Source organism: Mytilus trossulus, chromosome 1, assembly GCF_036588685.1.
Source record: "Mytilus trossulus isolate FHL-02 chromosome 1, PNRI_Mtr1.1.1.hap1, whole genome shotgun sequence".
Lineage (NCBI taxonomy): Eukaryota > Metazoa > Mollusca > Bivalvia > Mytilida > Mytilidae > Mytilus > Mytilus trossulus.
In genome coordinates this window covers 87,919,684-87,942,557 of record NC_086373.1, presented here as the reverse complement: position 1 = coordinate 87,942,557, position 22,874 = coordinate 87,919,684, and the positions used below count along the sequence as shown (strand labels likewise).

At 31.7% G+C, this 22,874-nt stretch overlaps 2 protein-coding genes across 2 annotated transcripts; both read right to left on the bottom strand.

The window, feature by feature from the left end:
- Positions 1–1,100: 1,100 nt before the first annotated feature.
- LOC134710929 (uncharacterized) lies at positions 1,101–8,944 on the bottom strand. Its single transcript, XM_063571349.1, has 8 exons — positions 8,833–8,944; positions 8,359–8,435; positions 5,840–5,927; positions 4,792–4,991; positions 4,134–4,199; positions 3,786–3,843; positions 2,224–2,436; positions 1,101–1,837 (listed from the first exon to the last, which is right to left on the bottom strand). Exons 3-8 carry the CDS (start codon positions 5,913–5,915, stop codon positions 1,767–1,769), a joined length of 684 nt encoding a protein of 227 aa, XP_063427419.1. The 5' UTR covers positions 5,916–5,927; positions 8,359–8,435; positions 8,833–8,944; the 3' UTR covers positions 1,101–1,766.
- A 647-nt stretch (positions 8,945–9,591) lies between these two features.
- LOC134688420 (uncharacterized) lies at positions 9,592–19,220 on the bottom strand. The gene is made up of 7 exons (XM_063549128.1): positions 19,035–19,220; positions 18,012–18,115; positions 15,279–15,487; positions 14,399–14,449; positions 13,197–13,242; positions 12,484–12,639; positions 9,592–11,727 (listed from the first exon to the last, which is right to left on the bottom strand). Exons 2-7 carry the CDS (start codon positions 18,100–18,102, stop codon positions 11,387–11,389), a joined length of 894 nt encoding a protein of 297 aa, XP_063405198.1. The 5' UTR covers positions 18,103–18,115; positions 19,035–19,220; the 3' UTR covers positions 9,592–11,386.
- Positions 19,221–22,874: the final 3,654 nt, after the last annotated feature.

The following is a 22,874-nucleotide window of genomic DNA, read 5'->3' as shown; positions in this document are numbered from 1 at the left end:
GTAAATTTTGTTGAGACAAAAGTCAATTTTGTTAATTTTGTTGAGACAAAAGTCAATTTTGTCAATTTTGTTGAGACAAAAGTCAATTTTGTCAATTTTGTTGAGACAAAAGTCAATTTTGTGACGACAAAATTCATTTTTGTGATTACAAAATTCATTTTTGTGATGACAAAATTCATTTTTGTGATGACAAAATTCAATTTTGTAACAACAAAATTGACTTTTATGAGACAAAATTGACTTTCGTGAGACAAAATTGACTTTCGTGAGACAAAAATCAATTTTGTTGAGACAAAAGTCAATTTTGTTAATTTTGTTGAGACAAAAGTCAATTTTGTAAATTTTGTTGAGACAAAATTCAATTTTGTTAATTTTGTTGAGACAAAATTCAATTTTGTCAATTTTGTTGAGACAAAATTCAATTTTGTCAATTTTGTTGAGACAAAATTCAATTTTGTTAATTTTGTTGAGACAAAATTCAATTTTGTCAATTTTGTTGAGACAAAAGTCAATTTTGTCAATTTTGTTGAGACAAAAGTCAATTTTGTCAATTTTGTTGAAACAAAAGTCAATTTTGTCAATTTTGTCTCACAAAAGTCAATTTTGTGTAACAAAAGTCAATTTTGTGTAACAAAAGTAATTTTTGTGTAACAAAAGTCAATTTTGTGTAACAAAAGTCGATTTTGTATGCAAATTAGTTCACAGAAACCAAACTAAACTAATTTAAATACAAAATTGACTTTTGTCGCTCAATTTTCAAATAATGTAACAAAAGTCAAGTCTGTGTAACAAAAATGAATTTTGTCATGACAAAAGTGACTTTTGTCCGCTGATAGATAATTTTGTATGACAAAATTTCAAATTTGTAGTATGATACAAATTTTGTTAAACTGAACTCATTTTTGTTGAACAAAAGTCACTTTTGTCCGTACAAAATTAAATTTTGAGTACAAAACCACAAGAGTCCCATTCGGCGCCCCGTACATGCATGTCTTTATGTCCATTTTAAAGAAAACTTGTCTCAGTTGAAAATCGATTTGATAAGTATAAGCTGAGCAATGACTATAAAGATGTGAAATGATAAGAAGCCTTGAACCTTGAACACGATGAACCATTATACTACGTCATTATAGTAGAAAAGACAACTTCCTCCATGATAAAAATTGAGAAGAACATGATTTGGAGTATAGAAAATCTAAATCTGATGAAATACTTAGAATTAACGGACATATTTTAAGGATCACCACTTAACTATGTAGCTATAGAATCTGGAAAGATGTGGAGCCTTTTCAGGAGAAAATAAAAAACCCAAAATATCGATCTCTAAGGAATATTTAAACCAGAAAGTCCCGTATCAAATGGCAAAATCAAACTCTCAAACATATCAACGAATAGAAAACAACTGTCATGTTCCAATCTTGTTACAGGCGTTTCCAGTACTTGTTTAGCTACAGCGTCTGAAGTGTTGTTGAAACGTATTAAGGAACAACACTTGTATAGATATCACTTCTTGAATTTTGTTGGACAGTATTGATGAATAACGCTTATATAGCTATTGCTTCTGTAAGTTTAAAGAACTACAATTATATAGCTTCCCGAACGTTGTTGGAACGTTTTAGGTGGTGAACTATTTTGCAGTACATATGTTCAAGTGGTTGTCATTCCTTGCTATCTCGATTGATACACATCATTTATTACAAACATGTACTCAGTCAATGCATAGTGTATAACTATATCCTTTCGAAATTTGAATTTGTTCGTGTTGGTTAAATAGTAGTTACTGTAGATTGTAAAACAACTGTTTCACCTTCAATAAGAATTCTGTTGTTAAGAGTGGCTGAAAGTAGAGACATAAACATGCATCTAGATGGTAAATAAATAGAAAGACATTTTATCACATGTTTAAAAATGTAAAATGAATTCTCCGATATTCAAACTTGTATTTTAGTTTCATATTGTTAAATTCTTTATCAATAAGAACACAAACAGCTTTAACCAACCTCGTCCGTTATCAAAGATTCAACATACCAAATGCATCTGTAAATTTACAGTAGTTTTTTTGTGAATAGATATGTAATTACTTTACTAGAAGATGTATTGATTCAATTGGTCTGGTCTTTTTATTATCGGTTACTAGTATATATTTAGTTCACAAGTAATGTGGGTTTTTTGTATGTTCGACGACGGTTGTGGCGACATCATGTGATGAAGATAATAGTTTACCTTGGCGACGGACTGGTCTGTTCATTTCATTTCTTCTGTACATTACTGATACAAGCAATACACACACCGCAGCACAAACAATAACAGCTGCCAATATTATATAGTTTTTCTCTAAAAGAATCTCATTAGTTTGGTCTGTAATAGGATTCAACTCTTCAGTTGTCTTGTCTTGCAATTCTGGTAAAACATGCCTTGTTGTCTTGCATATAGCCCCTAAATATCAATGAACTAAGATTAGCAGTTGAAGTATTATGCAAATAGCAGAGCTCAATTCAAATTTCAAGACTTAAAAATAAGGATTAGAATTGAACAAAATATTCTCAGCCAACCAGTGCAGTGAAGTGATCATTATCTATATCCTATTTTTTTTTCAATGTTATTCAATTTATTGATGATATGTTTTACTTTGAAAAAAAAAAGTAACAATATGATGTGTATTTGAATTACCATACTTGTCTAGTGAACATTTTTCAATCAAAAACTACATAAGTAATGGTGCATGAATCTGTTATAAAAATAGTTTCAACTATAAATGTACAATCATGAACAAAGGTAGATAATTCTATTTAAAATTTTTATTTGCACAGCAAAATATAATTCAAAGTTTTATAAGATTGCACAATGAGAGCAATGATTTTTCCCGTCAGTGCTCACAAGCACTTTGATTTCAGCTTGTGAGTAACGTTCGTAAAATTTTGGTTAGTTTCAGATTATAAATCTATACACAGATAAAGAAATCAAATAAGTACTGAATTGTAAATATATTTCTGTATATATAAAGGCCATTTAGGTGGTTTTCTTGTTAATAGTTATCAAAGGTACCAGGATTATGATTTAGTACGCCATACGCGCTGTTCGTCTAAATAAGACCCATCAGTGACGCTCATATCAAAATATTTATAAAGCCAAACTAGAACAAAGTTGAAGAGCATTAATGATCCAAAATTCCAAAAAGTTGTGCCAAATACGGCTAAGGTTATCTATGTCTGGGATAAGTAAATCCTTAGTCTTTTTTCATAGATTAAACTACTCCTTGCTAAATATAATTGATAAACGAAGTTTCGGAATTAATGTTATGATGATTTGCCAATTACACTTTTTCAGGCTTCGTAGACGTAGTATTCACCAATGCAGATATATCGAATTCTTTTTAATTTCACCTGTTCGACCTGTGATTAATTTTACTAAATGACATAGAACATTATACAGCTTTTATATCCACCAAAATAATAATGAACACTACAGACTTTTGAAACAAATACATAAAACATTTCGTCTATTACATTCCTATTTGAAATGCTTGATCCATGTGTGATTTAAAGATCTTAATTTAAGATCAAAATACGACTACTGATGGTTAGTTAATAAAGGCAATAGTAGTATATCACTGTTCAATAGTCATAAATCGATTTAATTGAAACAAATCCAAGTCACATAAAAAAACTGAGGGAGTAATAAATACCACAGAACTGCAGTGTACAACCCAGTCCCTATAATCACCCAAACAATATGAAAATGTACCAACTTAATGTGTAAACAAAAATATTGGAAACTTTACCTACCACTTTGAACAGGTCTACACTGACAGTATGGTTGTTCTGTACATTTCATTGGTGTTATCTAAAGAAACAGGAGACACAGATATATATGAATACTTCCCTTTTTACATCCTTAGATAAAAAAAACAAGAACATTCAAGTACTAGTACTTGCAGTAAGATATGGTGTGAGTGTTTATCAAATGTTTTAAGATGATAGCTAGCTGCTTTTCTTATAACAAATATTTCGTAACATTATTCTTTAGGTTGAAAGAAGATATATGCCCTCGATTTCTTATTTACTGTATCATCATGTATTTTTGACCAGTTTGTAGTTTTAAATCATTTGAACAGTCTTAAAAAAAAAGCTTACCATAACTTCAACACTTATTATTCGCACATTGAACATGATCCAATTTCTTTTGATTGACGCACTCGTCTGAAATATAAAAAAAAATCAATCAAAACAAAAGCACACTCCGTCGAGCATTAAATGGCATTATAAGAAAACACGAATAAAACATAGCTAGAAAAAAAGATAGATTGCAGTCTATCGGGACAAATTTTATTGAAACATCTGCAAATTTCTATTAATCTATGTCCCTTAAGTGCTTCTCGAGGATGAAAAATGTCAGAATGAAAACGCAGGAGCCAACTTAGTAAATTTTATATATACATGTATTTAAAAATCTAAATAAAGCTACTAGAATACCAGTCGATTTATTGAATTATTGAAATAAGGCTTGATAAGATATTTTTTATTCACGACCCAAATGAAATGTGTGACAAAACATATTATATCGGATACTTAAAAAAACACCCAGGTGATGTTGTGCCTTGTGTACAATTATTTGTCTGTTTGTCTTTTTCTTTTTAGTATGGCGTTGTGAGTTTATTTTCGATCTATGAGTTTGTATGTCACTCTGGTATCTTTCGAACCTCTTTGATGAACTCTAATGATATCAAAGTAGATCATACCGGTATAAGATGGTCAACAATCAAAAGCACAAGAACAGAACATTGAACCGTACCTTGTGCTCGTCGACATCTAATACATCTACTGTTGCATTTGAAACCATATTGCTCCGATACCAAAGTATGTCGAGATGGAATCGATTTGGGATAATATGACAGTTTTCTAAGGTAACATTAACAACCACTGCATTATCGGTACAGCTGAAGTCTGCATTCCAACAGGAACAACAAGAACAATTATTAGACTTTCCATCCACTGAAACAAACAACTCATTCATGAACAGAATTTCCTATTTAAAAAAAATCTAAATCAAACCCTACACCCACTCGTGTCGTCTAAATTTAAGTCCAATAAATGCTATACACAACCAAGAAATCGTGCGTGCGTGTAAGTATAAATATTGAAAGATTTTAACAGAAAGATGTCATGGTCCGTACCACTATTTCATATCTCAATATCTGTATCAGGGACTCTCAAGGTCAATGATTATAAATCAACAATTACAAAAAAAAAGAAAAACAAAACAAAACAAATGAAATGAAATGAAAACATTACATATGAGTTTGAATGATGGATAAACATTAGACAAACACAGATAGAACACGTAGACTTTATCTAAGCATCAAACATGAAATTACAGTGTGTATTATATCTCTTTTTATACATAAAGCTTTTTATTTCTAAATATTACTGGAAATACTTACAAAGAAACTAACTCGAAGCTATCTTACTTTAAAATGCTTTAAATTACTTTATTTAATCATTGACTGTCTTTAATATGTTATCAATATACAGTGGCAACGGCAAAATGGGGAAAAATAAATGCAAAGAAGCCAAATATATGTCATAGGCTTATTTATGATTTTTTTTTATCTGTTTGAAGTAAAACCAAAAGGCATGATTTTGACAGTTTGTTGAGCTGTTCCATGACTGTCCAAGATTTGTTGCGTTCCATTGTACGTCTATCTATAGATTTACAAAATAAACTTTAAAGAAATTTAAGTAACTATTAAACAGGATAGAAATACAATCGTTGATACATTTTTACGCATATTCAAAGTGACAGTTAAATATTAAAATGTAAGTTTAAATAAAAATGTTACCTCTAAGGCCAAATAATGACGTCGAATCCGTTGAATGGTACACTAATACCCCAACGAGTAAAATGAACCAAAACATATTTAAACCAATCTACAAAAATAGAAATAAAACAGATATACAACAGAAATGATTTGCTAGAATGCTTATTATATCACAAAGTATAATCACGCTAACGCACAATTCAGCTGCGGACAACACCATTTTATTATTCGTCCATTTGAAATCAATGTTATGTTTGTCTTTGGTGATGGTGATATGACGACGAGAACTGCGTCAACAAATTAAATCGACAGTAGTTTACCGATGTTCATTTATTGTATACATGTATTAGGATGAGGCATATCAATGTACCAGAGAAAAAAGGAAGGAAAAAGATATACTAAAAAAAGGACCTAGGTCTTTTGCGTTGTCAGTTTAACCGCCATTATTTCAACATGATGAGTTATTTCTCTAAAGTGTTCAGTTTTTACACTTTAACTCTGTCCACTAGAGTCAATTTATTACCAGTTTAGTCATATTCCTGTTAATGACGATTTTTACTCTATTTGACTTTAGTATCGTTTGATTGTGGAAAGTGAAGAGTAATATATAAGAATGCATAAGAGGCCAAAACATCTGGTCTCATTCTGTAGAATTTATACGATGTTATAATTCGCCATTTGAATGTTAAATAAGAGATACACTTGTTTGCCAATGTTCATGTTAAACAAGCGGCAACGGTAGTTTACATATCTTCATTGCTATACATTGCCATTCGATAACAAACATTTCTTTTTCATTTGCCCTAAGTACAATGATGTAAGACAGATCCTTCTTGATTCCATTAACTCCATTGCTGATAATGTTGATATAAATATTGAATTATTACTTTTTGGAAACAGATTATTTTCATATGATATGAATATTGCTATTTTTAAATCTGTTCATAAATATATCAGTGACACTCATCGTTTTGTTTAAAACTTACCTATTTTTTGTTTCATTTATTTTTATTTTTTATTTTCTTTCTTCTCCACTTAAACATTAATTCATTTTATCCACTAAGCAAGCGTAGTGTCTCTTTCAAGCCATATATATAAAAAATGTATATATTTCTAATGACTTATAAAGGATATTTGCATGTTTCAAGGTTCTTGAATACATGATGAGTAATTGCCTATATATACTTTTAAAATATACTTTGCATTTAGTAAGTAACACTGTAAACATTTATTTTCTCGTGTGTGCTCATAAGTAGCATGCATGTTCCACTATATTGCATTATTTTAAATACAGTTGTTATAATTGAGTTATACCTTGAACATGTAATATGGAGAGAGCTTTTATAGGCTGTGCCTGTTGCTCAATCCTTTTCATATCTTAATGAATAAAATATGTTTAAAATCAAAATCTTCATAGCTCGTAATTAAATTTACTAACTGGATAATCCCCTAATAGGGAGTCGAAAGACACAAAAGGAACAGTAAAACATGACACCACGCGAGATTGGGTGTATCAGCAGGAGCACCTGAAATCATCCCCAGTTTTTGGTGGGATTCGTGTTGCTTAGTCTTTAGTTTTCTATTTTTTGTCTTCTTTTTGTCCATGGCGTTGTCAGTTTATTTTCAATCTTTGAGTTTGACTGGCCCTCTGGTAACTGTCACCCCTCCTTTACATTCATCTCTATTGATGTATTACTGTCTGTATTTAAAATAATTTAGATTTTTCAAATATTTTGGCCTTAAATAACACTGTCAAAATGTGCATCAGGGACAGTAAAATTGGTGCCGTTAATGTTATTGAACTTACCTAATAAAATTAACGGTACCAATTTTCTTGCACCAGATGCGCATTTCGACAATACATGTCTCTTCAGTGATGCCCGTGTCCAAAATATTTGAAATCCAAAGCTTATATAAAAGATGAAGAGCTATAATCCAAAGGGTCCAAAAAGTATAGCCAAATCCGTGAAAGGAATCAGAGCTTTGCATGAGGGAGATACATTCCTTAATTTATAATAATTTCTTATATTTTGTAACAGCAAATTTTAATAACACATAAAAAATCCGTATTTTCATGCCAGTACCGAAGTACCGAAGTACTGGCTACTGGGATGGTGATACCCTCGGGAACTAATAGTCAACCAGCAGAGGCATCGACCCAGTGGTAGTTATAAAATTAACGGTACCAATTTTCTTGCACCAGATGCGCATTTCGACAATACATGTCTCTTCAGTGATGCTCGTGGCCAAAATATTTGAAATCCAAAGCTTTTATAAAAGATGAAGAGCTATAATTCAAAGGGTCCAAAAAGTATAGCCAAATCCGTGAAAGGAACCAGAGCTTTGCATGAGGGAGATACATTCCTTAACTTATAATAATTTCTAATATTTTGTAACAGCAAAAGGTGCAGTTGGGAGGTTTGCAAAACAGACGTCATTTCTGTTAACTAAAACTAAGTCTGCAAAATATGTTCACGATGAGTTGAGACACAGGTACATCGTTTGGGTTAACAATTCAAAATATTGACTATAAAACATACGTGTCGGTTTCTGTTGTTCTTCTCCGTACCATTTTGGAAGAATTTTTGCGTTAGGAGTACCCTTCACTGAAATAAGTCTGTAAATAAGAGGTAAGAGTAGTTCACCGATGTAAGATTTAATCAATCCATTAAAATCATGGCTTAAGTCAAGATTTTTCGAGAGAAGTGATAGAGATTATTTGCAATTTCATGACGATATGATTTGTTGTTATCCGTTTTGATGAAATAAGATTTTTAATTAATACTTTTATTCAAATTATTTAAAGTAAGAAAGGGGCTAAAAATATATTGAAGTTAAATCAAATTCCTCTATTAACAAAGATGCATACTACTTCGTCCATTATTATCTGTCGAGTTTGAACTATTTTGCATTAATATTTGTTGGCAATGAAGAAATACAAAAAACATATGATTATCAAAATGCTCATCTAAATTAAAAACTCTGTGTTATAGAGGTAAAATAATTTGATTTACCTTCTACTTGGACTCTTTTTATTCTATCTGTATAATCATAACCATCTTATTTGAAATCCTGATAGAAACACAAGGATTTTAACACGCTTAAAATACAGACGATTCACAAATTTGATTCGATGAAATAAACTGAACAATAATTGTTTTGCTAGATCTAATGGCAATTAACACACAAAGATTTATATCGTTACAAAAAATTCCCAGTTTGAATGAACAAAACTGGATTCGGATTTAAAGAACAATTCGAGATTACACAGATAGGGATTTAAATTTGTACGTGTGTTGTTTATATCTATAATTTAGTTAACAATACATAAAAGGATAACAGGAATCCTTATTTTTATCCAGTTCAACGAATTACACAAACCACCATTGCGCGAATCTATCTTTTAAACGTAGACGCACAAAAAGACAAATAAACAACACACCTTTTTTTTGTACCTTTTTGTACCTTTTTGTACCTTTTCCAGATAGTCTGCACCGGTAGAGGGACACAATATCGACAGATGATATGATATAATACTAGTAATTTTAAAATTCTTTATTTTCTTAGGGTAACATACAAAAATAACAATACAAGAAGCAGATAAGCAAAAACTATTAATACACTGTTTTCAAGAGCACATATATATTTTGTAAAAGTGTACAAATAACTTTGACTTATTTTAGCTATTCATAATTAAAGTTTCATCTTATATTTTTCAAAGAAAACTTTATAAATTGCTTTAAAATCATTTAAATTTTTAGTTTATTTCAGAGTTTAAGACAGAGATTTCAACAAAAAGGTTAAAATCTCAAAGTTCTCTTATCATAGTTGGTTTCAAATAGTTAACACATTTTGAGAAGGGGATTTTAATGCATACTATAATAACTCGAACAAATTGGAGAAAATACCATATTCTGATGCTAGATAATTAATACACGTATATATCATTCCATTCATCACATAATTAATTATATTATATGTAGTTAGCTATCATAACAGTTTGAACTTAGTAGACGTAATAGTACCAACACTTGCATTCACAATTATTGTTTTACTTGTACCATTTGTCAATATATGATTTTTGACGCATTACCGATACAATAAAGCTGTACTCCATAATCAAAACAATGTATTCATTGAAAGCGAGTTTTGGAATACTTATACACAGATATGCTTTTATCTTAATGTTATTATTCTAAAAACTCTATTATAAAGGACCTATACTCTTAAAATCTTTAATATAATGGATATAAACTTTCAATTATGACTTAGCCAGTAACTTGGTTAATGCGATAAACATTTTTAACACCTCACTTTAATGCAAACAGTCATATAAGTCCTAGTCTAGACCCTTGATGTATCTTTAATATATATAAATAGCAGATTATAAAAAAACTAAGACAAAGTGAATGTATCTTTTGTATGAGAGTTATCCACTACTTTTTTTCAATACTTACATTTTTTATAGTTATTATAAGCGATCATGATATAGAATACAGCCCACCGTAATATATTAAGATAGAAGTAAACAATTTCATATTTTTATACATTGTATATATATATTATAGACTTTTCAGTATAAGCACAAACGGATGTGAGATGCACACCAACGAGACAGCAACAAAAAGACATCGCTTCAGTCAACAAGTGATACGTGTCGCAATAGGATCCAAAATAATTCCAAATCGGCCCTGCGTCTAGTAAGTTGCAGATTGAGATTCTCTTTTAATACTAAACTACCCAAAGAACAAACAAACTGAACGACACAACCACAGATAATCGCCAACCAGGCGTTTGACTTTGGAAATATACACGCAAAGGATAGAAAATATGTAGTTTGTATTTAACCCTTGAATAATACAAAAAACTTAATTTGGATTTCAAAATGTTGTTTGTTAAAACATATTAATACTCAAAGTACAAGATGCATATATATGATTTCCAATAATCTGATATCATATTTTGAACATTTCTCGATAACCTTAGTATGTGGCAGGTTTGTGCACTTCTCATTGGTTACAATTTAATCATTTTCAATATACAAACATGAAAATAGTCTAGAAAGCTTGCATCATGGCATATGTGTTATTATCATTATTAACACTGACAAAGCATCCTGGAGGATTATACAACTTACTGCCCACTAAAAATGTCAAATTTAAATATAAGCATTTTTTCAGCATTCATTCTTTTGACAATCAGATCACAAACACTGCATTTGTTGCTAATGCTACCACAATTTTTTTTACTACGAAGTCAATAATTATACGAAAGAAAAACATCATCTATGTGGAATTCAAAACAATGGCCTATTCACGTTTAGACAATTTTACAAAAACAAATTGTTACGATAGTGTGTTTAATTGAAAACAGAATTGAATTAAAGAAGATATTGATGAGTACACGATCACAAATACTGAGCAGTTAACCGAATGAGATTAAGATGTGTCATACTCTTGTATGTGTAAAAAAATGTTTTGCTATAAACGCCATGAAAAAAGAAGAACAAAGTATTCCATGCTCCATACTTGTATACCCTTCTTATTATTGGATGAAAAGTCGAAATTGTCATAAGATTGGACTGAAATTTATGTCAATCAATTCTTGTTCGGATTTTGAAATATGATGGTCAATAGTATATTCGTGTCTTTGTGACGAATCATAGTAATTGTCATCTTGCGTACGGTGTTGACAGACATTATTACGACTGTATATAAGTTGATTAGGATGTGCAATATGATTGGTAGCTTGGTGGGATGAATTGTTAGAACTGCTTGTACCAGTTTCACTAGTAGAATGTTCGTGATCAATTGCTGAAGGTATTGACGAATCAAATTGTGTGGTCGTGTTTAATGCCAATTTTTCACTAAAACTACTGTCTTGCATTGCTTTGCATAATGTGTCTGCTCCTAAAAATGCAACAGAAAATGCATTTATTTTTTAATTAAAGTATTTTTATTGATCTAATTGATTGTTTAATGGTAAATATTGTAACATTGAAATATTTCAAAGATGTTTTAAACAATTTTATTCGAGAGTCACTGTTGAGTTTATTGTAGACGAAACACGCGTCTGTCGTACATAGTTATATTTATATTTTGATACGGTTGGCAATTTTGTTATTAGTGATATTCGTCCAGTGCCAAAAATGATCCAGGTCACAAAACATTGTTCGATAGCTATTTTGTTTGAGGATGTGGAATCCGCCGATTAATTGTCTTTACCTCGAGTTTGGCAGTTATTTATAACTAACAATTTGATATACCGCGCAGTGTTTTTGCCTGTGTGTTTGGTTTTTTTTAATTTTTATTCAGTTGAGACGATTTATAATTCGATATATATGATGTATACTTGTTTTTTGTTTAAGACCTCCTGTTGTTCTATAATTACTGCAGGTTGAAGAACGTGTCGAGGGTTGTTGTCTGTGTCAGGTATACAACTCTTCATATCCATAGTTGTATGCCTTACCATGAAGGTATTGCAAGTTGTATTTGGCACAATATCCCATCTTTCATATAGCACTTTACTAAGATTCTATCTACAATTTTGTTTAGATTTTCCACCTTCTTGTATAAATTGTATGGCATTTATGAAATCTATGATATGTAGTCTTTTGGTGTGTGTTTTCATTTCATTTAAAAAATATTGCATTGAAGAAAACTTACGCCTTTTTATCAAAATTGCGAAAAGAACTGCAACCAAAAAAACAGCAGAAACGATCATCACAATCATTGTTATATCTGGGTCACTATGCTCATTCTTGTGTGAAGCTATCAGTTCATTCTGGTTGATTGAATATACATCGTCATAGCAACCTATAACTGATCAAAATAATGAATATATCATTTCAACGACGAAAGAAAATTCCCTGGACATGAAGTAAAAATATGATAACTTATGAGAATCAGATCATGTGATTTAAGTACTGCGGATTCATTATTATTCGTGGGATACCAATTTTCGTGGTTTTCGTGGGTACAGGTGGACCACGAATTTATATGTTCAACAAATTACATATTTGCTATAGGCTTTGTACACAGAAATGGGCAAACCTCGAATTCAAATATCCACGAAAATGTAAGTTTTCCTCAATCCACGAAAATTGATACCCACGAAAATAAATGAATCCACAGTATTCAGATTCAGTAAGTCGTGTTGTTCGCGCACTAAATATGTATATACCAATCAAGGAACTTCAAGGTGAATTACAACTATTTCATTACAAAGGGGAAAAAAACCTAGTTAATTAATAAATTGAAAATGTTATCTGTAAATAGAAAAGGGACGGCATCTTCAGAACGATTTACAACGGAATTTTCACTACATCGCTTTTGAAAGATCAGCACTATGCACATTACTAGTATTCCAATTAACTTACTGCGTTTTACTGGGCGGCAACGGACAAAGCGGCAGAAAGGAGCAACCTGTAATATAAAAAAAACCCGTTATACCACAAAGTTAAAATTTTACAGAATAAGAGAAACTGACCCAGCAATAACAGATTTCTGTATATCAATGAAACACGTCAAATTATTATTAAACGTTATCGACCATGATGTTAAACACACCATACATATCTTTTGTCGGTTTTTTTTTATACACCTATACAATCTTTAAAAATGCTTTATAAATGTGTGGTTTTGTATTAATGTTAGTAAAGCTGTTTTCTTGGAAAAACATTGACCTTCCAGTTGTTTTGATTGAAGCGACACTCATCACATCAAACGAATAGATAACAACTGTCGTATTCCTGATTGGTACAGGCATTTTCCTATGTAGGGAATGTTTGATTACACCTGGTTTTATAGATAGCTAAACCTTTCACTTGTATGACAGTCGAATAAAATTTCAGATATTGACAACCGAGTTTCCACTGCTGGTGGACGTTTCGTCCCCGAGGGTATCACCAGCCCAGTAGTCAACACTTCGGTATTGACATGAATATCAATAATGTGGTCATTTTATAAATTTCCTGTTTACCAAACTTTGAATTTTTCAGGCATAGATTACCTTGCCCGTATTTGGCACAACTTTTTGGAATTTTGGATCCTCAATGATCTTCAACTTTGTACTTTTTTGGCTTTATGCATATTTTGATATGAGCGTCACTGATGAGTCTTATGTAGACGAAACGCGCGTCTGGCGTACTAAATTATAATCCCTGGTACCTTTGATAACTAGTAACACCACTTGGTCGATGCCACTGCTAGTGGACGTTTCGTCCCTGAGGGTATCACCAGCCCAGTAGTCAACACTTCGGTGTTGACATGAATATTAATAATGTGGTCATTTTTATAAATTTCCTGTTTACCAAACTTTGAATTTTTCGAAAAACTAAGAATCTTCTTATCCCAGCACGCATAGATTACCTTAGCCGTATTTGGCACAACTTTTTGGAATTTGGATCCTCAATGCTCTTCAACTTTGTACTTTTTTGGCTTTATACATATTTTGATATGAGCGTCACTAATGAGTCTTATGTAGACGAAAAGCGTGTCTGGCGTACTAAATTATAATCATGGTACCTTTGATAACTATTGTACTAGATTTTAGAAAAACAATATGTTAAGTAACACTTACGGTGATGGTTATCTCAGTCTTTTTTGGTAAGTATACCTTACAAGATGGAACCTGTAAATATACACGTTTATTCCATCAGAGCTATATAGTTTACCTGTTATTTTTCTTTACTTTGAAACTGCCATTCTGTGTATAATTTGATATAATTACAAACAAAAGTCGCAGCAATACCAAATAGAATGTTTCTGCAACTTTCATTTCGTGAGATATATGTTTGCACAAACTAAGTGACCAATAGTGGATGTTGACCGTCACTTACCTTGTTTCTCTTCGAGATCATGCGACTCCTTCAGTTATTGATTGCTATTTTGCTAGATTAACGAGATTTGAACATAGAAACACTACTGTCGGCTTATTATAAAAATTAGACTTTTATATGTTGGGATTTCCATTGGTTTGGTAGCGATAGCAATGCTGAAGATTATTGCAGGAAAATTACATGCACAAGGAAATCGGTACCGAAAGTATTTTTTTATACTATTTGATGCATTTTGTCTTAAATTTTCCGTTCAAGAATGAATAACATAGTTGCCACTTACACTATTCAGTTGTTACTGATTTCTATAATTTATCTGACCTTGAATCTTCCACTTCACATGCGATTAAATAATTTTGATAAATTAAACTTGGATAATTTGTTCAATTATAATTGAAATTAATAGTTTGCTATTTGAATCGCACACGTTTAGGCTCGGCATTTTTCTTCTTCGTTTTTTTCTCTTGTTGTCAATATGAATTGGGAAATTTGTTTCGTTAAACCTGGGACCCAGTGATCCTTAATCAAATGCATAATTATGAACGTTATTATGCTCCCAGAACTATTGTTTATTTTTTAATTTCTTTTAAAGAAAGTTTTGAAGTATGTATTGAATATATTTACCTTTTTCCTGTGACAAGTTACTATGTTGTTTTCAATACGTGATTCGTTAAAGTAAACATTGTATTGAAAATCTGTTGTTTGAGATGAACGTCTCATTTCCCATAACCAAGAAGATGAACAATTATCCATAGAAATTTCTAGAACCAATCTATTATTTGTCGAACATTCTGCTTTTGATCTCCAACAGCTACAGTACGTTTCTTTTTCATCTGTCAAACATCAATGCATTTGTGATTAAAAAGGTAAATATATTTATAATTTTGATAAAAAAATGCTCATTCATTATGCCCGTGTCACACTGTCCCGATTTTTATATACGATGGACACCCGAATGCGAAAATTGTAACTTCGTACGAAGTTGGTCCCGATCTCGTTAAAATACCAAAAAGTGACCGATTCAAGTACGATGAATAACGAAGTATATACGATGGTGCCGAAATTATATACGATAGCAAAAGATGGACATACGAAGGTAACCGAAGACGGTTAATTAAGCTTCATATCTCAGCCGAAGCCTACACGATGGATCACGAAGGCTACACGATGGATTACGAAGTCTACACGAAGGATTACGATGATGGCGCGATGGCCATACGATGTCTAAAAGACGTCGTGTACAGCTTACGATGCATTTAAATTAATCGCTATTAACTTTAAAGTTCAAATGCCAAGGTCACAGTGGCTGTTGTAATACAAGGCAATATCACCCTTGTGGACACTTTAAAACCAATATGCTTCAAAAGATTTTAACCACATTTGGTATACTGTTCCTCGTTGTAATGATCTGACAACGTACAAGGTCCTGCAGATGGACTTGTTTTTTCTCTCCTTGAAATAGCATAATACACAGGAAATTGGTTGGTCAATTTTTTACCTGCTGGTTCTAAAGACAATATTAAAGGTATTTCCAGTTACTGAATGTTTTGGTTGACTTCTGAAATAGTTTATGTATCAAATATGCATATTCAATTTACCATTTTCTGCATGTGTCATATACAAATATAATGTCCATATGTGTCCCTAATATGTTACATACGAGGGGATACCATGCTTGGCATTGTCTTGTTTGGACCGTAAAATGTATGCACTAGTCTGAATAATCACCCATAATTATGCCCATGTTAACTGATCTATCTTAAAGGTAAATATTTGTGTGCGTTGATCCCTTTTATGAAAAAAGAGCTCTTTCCAGGAGAATATCATAATAATATAGACAAAAGGAAGGATGTTGGGAAAGCATCAAATGAGGCAAAATATGACATATTAAAAACAAAATGGTTATGGAGTAACTATTCGTGCGACAACAACTCAGACGATACATTAACAATCAGAATAATGAAGAAAACGTTGGTTTTTTCTCTATATACGTGTATCTGCAGTGTTGGTGTACGAGAAGCGTTTATGATTTTCATTATGTTACTTGATATAAAAAATTGACAAAAATAATATTTAACTTGTATAAAGTAAATCCTGAGCCTGTAATAGCTGCTCTTCTTGTTCCAATTTAATTAATAGAAACAACGCTGTCGCCTTTCTTGTTCTCATAGAATCATATGATATGAGCTCCATGTTTTGTGAACGTCTTCCTTAACTGTCGTATTAGACTGACCAGGGCATATCGCGCATGGCACTTTAAATGTATTTTAGGCCGAAAATTAAGTTACATTTAGCTGGATTTATTGCCGTCGTAGTTCCATCTTGTTCCTTCTTGTCGCCTTCGTACTTTTATTCGATGGCAACACGACAGGATTACGAGGTCTTCAAGAAGTCATGTTGCCATCGTAAGACCTTCGGGTAGCTTCGTGATTCATTCGTGTAGACATCGTAATGCCGAAACTGCCCGATGGAAACGATGCAAACACAAATGCAATACGATGTTTAAAGATGCATTCCCGGTGACATTACGATGGTGAGGATGGTGATACGAACTCAATACGAACCCTCAACATCGGACGCACCTTCGGGGATTTTTTAACATGTTAAAAAATTTAGAAGCCTTCCCGAAGTTGTCCCCGAAGGCTCGAAAAAGTGGCCGATGGTTCAACGATGGTGAAAGATGGCACTACGAATAGCCCGACTTGGAAACGATCAGTCCAGATTTTGAAAATTACCATAATCGTGTTGCAATCGGCGTAAAAATCGGGACAGTGTGACGCGGGCATTAAGCAGTCACTTTGCAGTAAATTACATCTTGAATTATTTTTCTGACCAGATACGAAAATGAGATATTTTACGTGTCAGAATTTTATTTACTCCTCAGTCTTTCTACAAATATTTAGAAATTGAAAATGAAAAGCGGTCCTATTTGTTTCCTTTCCAAGTCAAGTGTTTTTGATAAAGAACTGCTATATTGAACTTGGTTCGACAGTGGATGATGCAACGAACTAGATTCGGGTTTTGCGTTGAGTGTCCAAAATGTCAGATATTTCAACTGCAGTTAAATCTTAAGATTTTATATGGATTAAATGTCCTGGCAATTCACATAAAACAAGATGTGGCTATGTTTCAATAAACTGATTACAGATTCAAATATATTATATTTACCCATTCGATAATTAGTTTCTTTGAAGTCGTTACCATCTGAGGTTTTTGCCATTAAATTAAATCATTTATGAAATTGAAATTGAAATGAAATTATTTTGTCATAATTACATGTATGTATTCCTTCAATGTTCTATTGTGGACAAGTTTGTTATTATTGAAAAAGTTGACGTTTTTCTTAACTTAACTTACCCCACATGTCAGATTTGACTGGTCCATAATGATGTAGAATATATAACATTACAAAACAACTGCCATATACATCCAAAAGATGTAGCATCATTATACGGTGAAAACTAAAAATGAATCAGACGCCAAACAGTCTTCTTTATTAAAAATATATAAAAAAGTAAACTATGCCTGGTTTTAAATAAAATTAAACAAGGATCGCAAAATCATCTTTGTATTTATTTTTCTTGTGATTGTCCACTATATACAATTAACACAATACATACAATTAACACAATACTAACATTAAAATCTTTGACCTGATGACACAAAAACATTTAATAAACACGATGTAACAATTACGTGCAGTTCATAAATTTTAGATATATTTTGAGATAATAACGATTTTTACAATATCTCAAGATAACCTCTTTTTTGTAAAAAAAAGAAATAGAATTGGATACACGGAAAACACTTAATTATGTCCTGATTAAATATGATTTGATACTACAAAATTAATGTGGAAAATATGCAAAAAACTTCCCCGGATGGAAGGAAATTGTTATAAAACCCCAACTATCCTTTTGTTTGCATTTTACTAGTTATGAATAAAAGAAAGATCAAGATTAAAATCAACTCAGTAACCCACTGAGAACGCCATGGTACTCAACTAAATGTATACACCTAGATTCTTTTTGAAATCGTGTATTAAAATGAATATTTCTTCTGAGTACTCACGAATATGACCTACCGATTTAAAGTATTTACCAGGTTTGTAATAATATGAGCAACACGACGGGTGTCACATGTGGAGCAGGATCTGCTTACCCTTCAGGAGTAGCTGATATCACCCCTAGTTTTTGTAGGGGTTCGTATTGCTAAGTCTAAAGTTTTCTACGTTGTGTCTTGTGAACTATTATTTCTCTGTTTGTCTTTGTCTTTTTTAGCCATGTCGTCGTCAGTTTGTTTTCGATCTAATTGATTTTCAGTAAACGGTTAATGCTCTACAAATACATTATAACACTTGTGAATTAAATGTTTACTAACCTAATGCAGATGTAACTTCCAATTCTGGATCAAACATTTTTCATAAGAATTCAAACCAATCGTTTCAGCAGTTATTAAAACTTTTACGAGGAATCTGTGTATAAGCGTTGTCAAACTATATGAAAAGGCATGACCTTTGGACCCATTAATTATTAATTTGATAAATACAAGTCTCGGGAAATCTTAGATTAACTGAAAATAGAGACGAATAACCGTTTAGACAACTCTTGTGTATCTCAGATCGAAAGAATAATTTTGAAAGTCATAATATGAAACTTTATTTAACCTCGTACTTTTAAAGAAATTTACGAAAAAAAGTGATGAATGATAGACTGTTAGTTTTTTATCCTGCGTAAAGAAAAACAATTCACATACTTACAAGCAGATCTGGAAAACCCATATTTGCTTTGAAATAATAAAATCAGATATTTATTCGCGAGTCAATGCACCTAAACATTTAAAAGATGGTCTTGATTAAAATATTTAACAATTCAATTAGATACAATAGATACAATAGCTGGAAACGATGAATGGTCTTATTCATTAACTTGAATGACATCATTACTATGTCGAAAAAGATCGTATTTTTATCCAGTTCGATTTGGTTGTTGTCCTTTAAATCTCACATGGAATGGGTCAGGTTAGCTTTCAGGGTTAACTATTGACATCACTATACACTCGTCGTCCAGACTCTTTAAAAGAATTTCATGAAACAAGAAGTTAATTTGAACCAAATTTAGCAGGAATAATGAGCAATGGATTTTTTTATAGAAAGATTTTATTTTTCTCAGATTGGATAAAGAAAAAATTGGCCCCAAAAGAACAAAAAAAGAGGGACGAAAGATACCAAAGGGACAGTCAAACTCATAAATCTAAAACAAACTGACAACACCATGGCTAAAAATGAAAAAGACAAACAGAAAAACAATAGTACACATGACACAACATAGAAAACTAAAGAATAAACAACACGAACCCCACCAAAAACTAGGGGTGATCTCAGGTGCTCCAGAATTGGTTCTTCAGAAATCTTCTTCTAGGAAACCACATGTTATTTTAAAGGATGGTATTTAAGAGACCCTTTACAAACGACTCTTATTTAATATTGTTCGCCGACTTATCTGGTCATTCGATCATATCTTGATTTTTGCTTGATTTGTATCTTTTATGAGATTTGAACATCAGTTAACCATTGTTACCTCTATTCAATATGTTTGTCACCTATTTAATTTCGCTGCAAAATTTTGATGAGTATTCCTCGTCGCTGTATTAATTGTTTTATGTTTGTATGCTCTCGTTTGGATAGTGTACGCTAAATTGCATCTCATCTATTTCAATTTTAATGGTCAAATATAATTTCAATTCTTTTTGTCAATTTACATACACTATTTGATATATTGTCGTTTTTTTATGAAATTTAATAACATATGAACGATTGATGTTTGAAATTAGAAACCTCAACCCAAATACAACGATTGTATACCTTAAAAAAGATAGCACTAATCCAACATTTTTTCCCCTGGCTCATTGATAAACAAAATGCTACTAAAATTTTTGCTTTGATTTTTTTCGTTCAATAAATTGTCTCTTGTTTCTATTATTTTCATATTTTTCTCTGTAATCTTATGTATCTGTGATGTAGATGTCTTTCATCGGGTTACACAATTTGAAATTCGAATAAGATTTCGATTTAAGAGGTATTTTGGTTGCTTTTTCTTCATAGTACATGTTCACCATGTGTTGTCTTTATAATTTAAAAAAAAGATTGAGACACAAGCATCTTCTGATCACTTTTTTAATTCTCTCTGAATGTAGCGTTTACAACCTCCAGAGTTCGTCCCGGTGATCTAGATTTAAATATCAGTAGTTTTGTAATGAATATCACGCAATACGAACAGTTGTGAATGGACCCTTTAATTCATGCGAAAAGCAGAAGAATTTATAAATTTAACCATACGTCAAAACCAATTGACTAGCTTGGAAATGCATTTTATCTTTATGCTATCCAATCCATGTCTATGTTGTCCGTGGGGTATATATTGAAAACAGAAATAGTTATGTCTTGCATATTCAATATCATTTTGATGCCGACATAGTTCTTACAGGTTTTCCTTTAAATGAATACACGAAAGACGATAGCATTTATTCAAAATTTAGTCCTGGTATCTATGATGAGTTTATTAATTCAACAACGTTTATTTCCATACAAGATTAGCTCTATGTCTTTTACAAATCAGACCCCTATTCCAAATCAGAACATCGATGTTCCGAACAGATATGTCATGTTAAGTAGGGATATTGTTACAATGAAACAATTGTCTACACCATTCTGTAATTAATAATTATCAACAGTACAAATGCCAAACATATGTACCTCTGTGCCACGGATTGATAAAAAGGAAGTAAAATAACACAATTACAATCCCCGAGGAAAATTCAAAACGGAAAGTCCTTTATGAAGTGGGAAATTCAAAAGCTCATTCACATCATGATCAAACAAATGGATAATAATTGTCACATTCCTGACTTGGTGCAGGCGTTTTTCTATTTAGAAAATGGAGGATTAAAAATAAAACCTGGTTTTATAGCTAGTTAACCCTTAATTGATTTGCCTTTCCTATATATTTTAAAAGGATATTAGCTGTCAAAATCATGTTCATCGGTTTGACTTAAAATCTCATATTTAATTTATAACATACTAAAACGTTTATTCAAGTTATAAAAAGCATGGGGAATGTATCAAAGAGACAACAACCCGACCAAAGAGCAGATAACAGCCGAAGGCCACCAATGAGTCTTTAATGTAGCGGTGAAATCTCGCACCAGGAGTGCTTCAGATGATCTCTAAACAAGAATGTAGTTCATTGACAATAGGCGTCATACTAAACTCCGAAATACTTAAAAGAAACTAAAATTATAGCAAAAATGCGGAGGGGTAAACATGTTTTTTTTTAAAGCTTATTCCTCCTTCTATTCCTCGAGCTGATGTTGAAAAAACAAACGTACAACAATACGCACAGTTAAACTCAGTTTAACAGAAGACCTAGTTAGATGTCAGAAAAGGTAACAAAAGAAACTAAACAAAATGACAATGACAATGATACATAAATGAACAAAGAACTACTAGCAGCTACTGACATGCCAGCTCGAGACCTCAATTAAACTAATTGTAAGATAAAATCCTCGTCATATGAATATCCAGCACAATTCCTCCCGTAAGGGGTTCAGTATTATACCATCATAAAATATATCAGAAGAACACAACCCGTATCATGCTTACAACTGGTTTTAGAACAGATGTGTTTATTTCCGATGCAAAAGACCTATAAGTAAATCAATATTAAAACCAAAATATGAAATCTTTAATGACCTGGCAACAGTATCGTAACTATATCCCTTCTTAATAAGTCTGTTTAAAGGTTTTTTTTAATTTTTGAGGTGAATGCCGACATTTTTGTGCTTTTAGAGAACATTACCATAAAAATTGGATGTGAAATACACAAACGTATAAGTTGTCTGCATGTTGAATTATATTTACTAATGATGTCCTTGTACCGATGATAAAATTTAGTAAATGTTTTGACTAGTTTGTGATATCGAAAACTCTGATGTATTAATTTTTCAGTTATACATAAATGTCTCTGACCAAAATCTAATACGTTGTTACATACACGGGTGAATAGTACAAGTTGAGAGACATAAACACCATAAGATGGTACAAGGGAACGTCACTATCTTTAAATTAATAATTAACGATAGGAATGATGCATAGACTCAATACTATGTATCCGCATTTCGAGTGTTTTGACATCTTCTATTAAATCATCGATGTAACCTCTA

Excerpts from the sequence above, each read along its gene's own strand:
- LOC134710929 (XM_063571349.1), bottom strand. The coding sequence starts at position 5,915 with ATGTTTTGGTTCATTTTACTCGTTGGGGTATTAGTGTACCATTCAACG. Across the intron at positions 4,992-5,839 it reads GTCATTATTTGGCCTTAGAG|TGGATGGAAAGTCTAATAAT; the intron begins GTAACATTTTTA and ends TGTTTGTTTCAG. Across the intron at positions 3,844-4,133 it reads TAATAAGTGTTGAAGTTATG|ATAACACCAATGAAATGTAC; the intron begins GTAAGCTTTTTT and ends CTGTTTCTTTAG.
- LOC134688420 (XM_063549128.1), bottom strand. The coding sequence starts at position 18,102 with ATGATGCTACATCTTTTGGATGTATATGGCAGTTGTTTTGTAATGTTA. Across the intron at positions 14,450-15,278 it reads TAACTTGTCACAGGAAAAAG|GTTCCATCTTGTAAGGTATA; the intron begins GTAAATATATTC and ends GTATATTTACAG. Across the intron at positions 11,728-12,483 it reads CGCAATTTTGATAAAAAGGC|GAGCAGACACATTATGCAAA; the intron begins GTAAGTTTTCTT and ends TTGCATTTTTAG.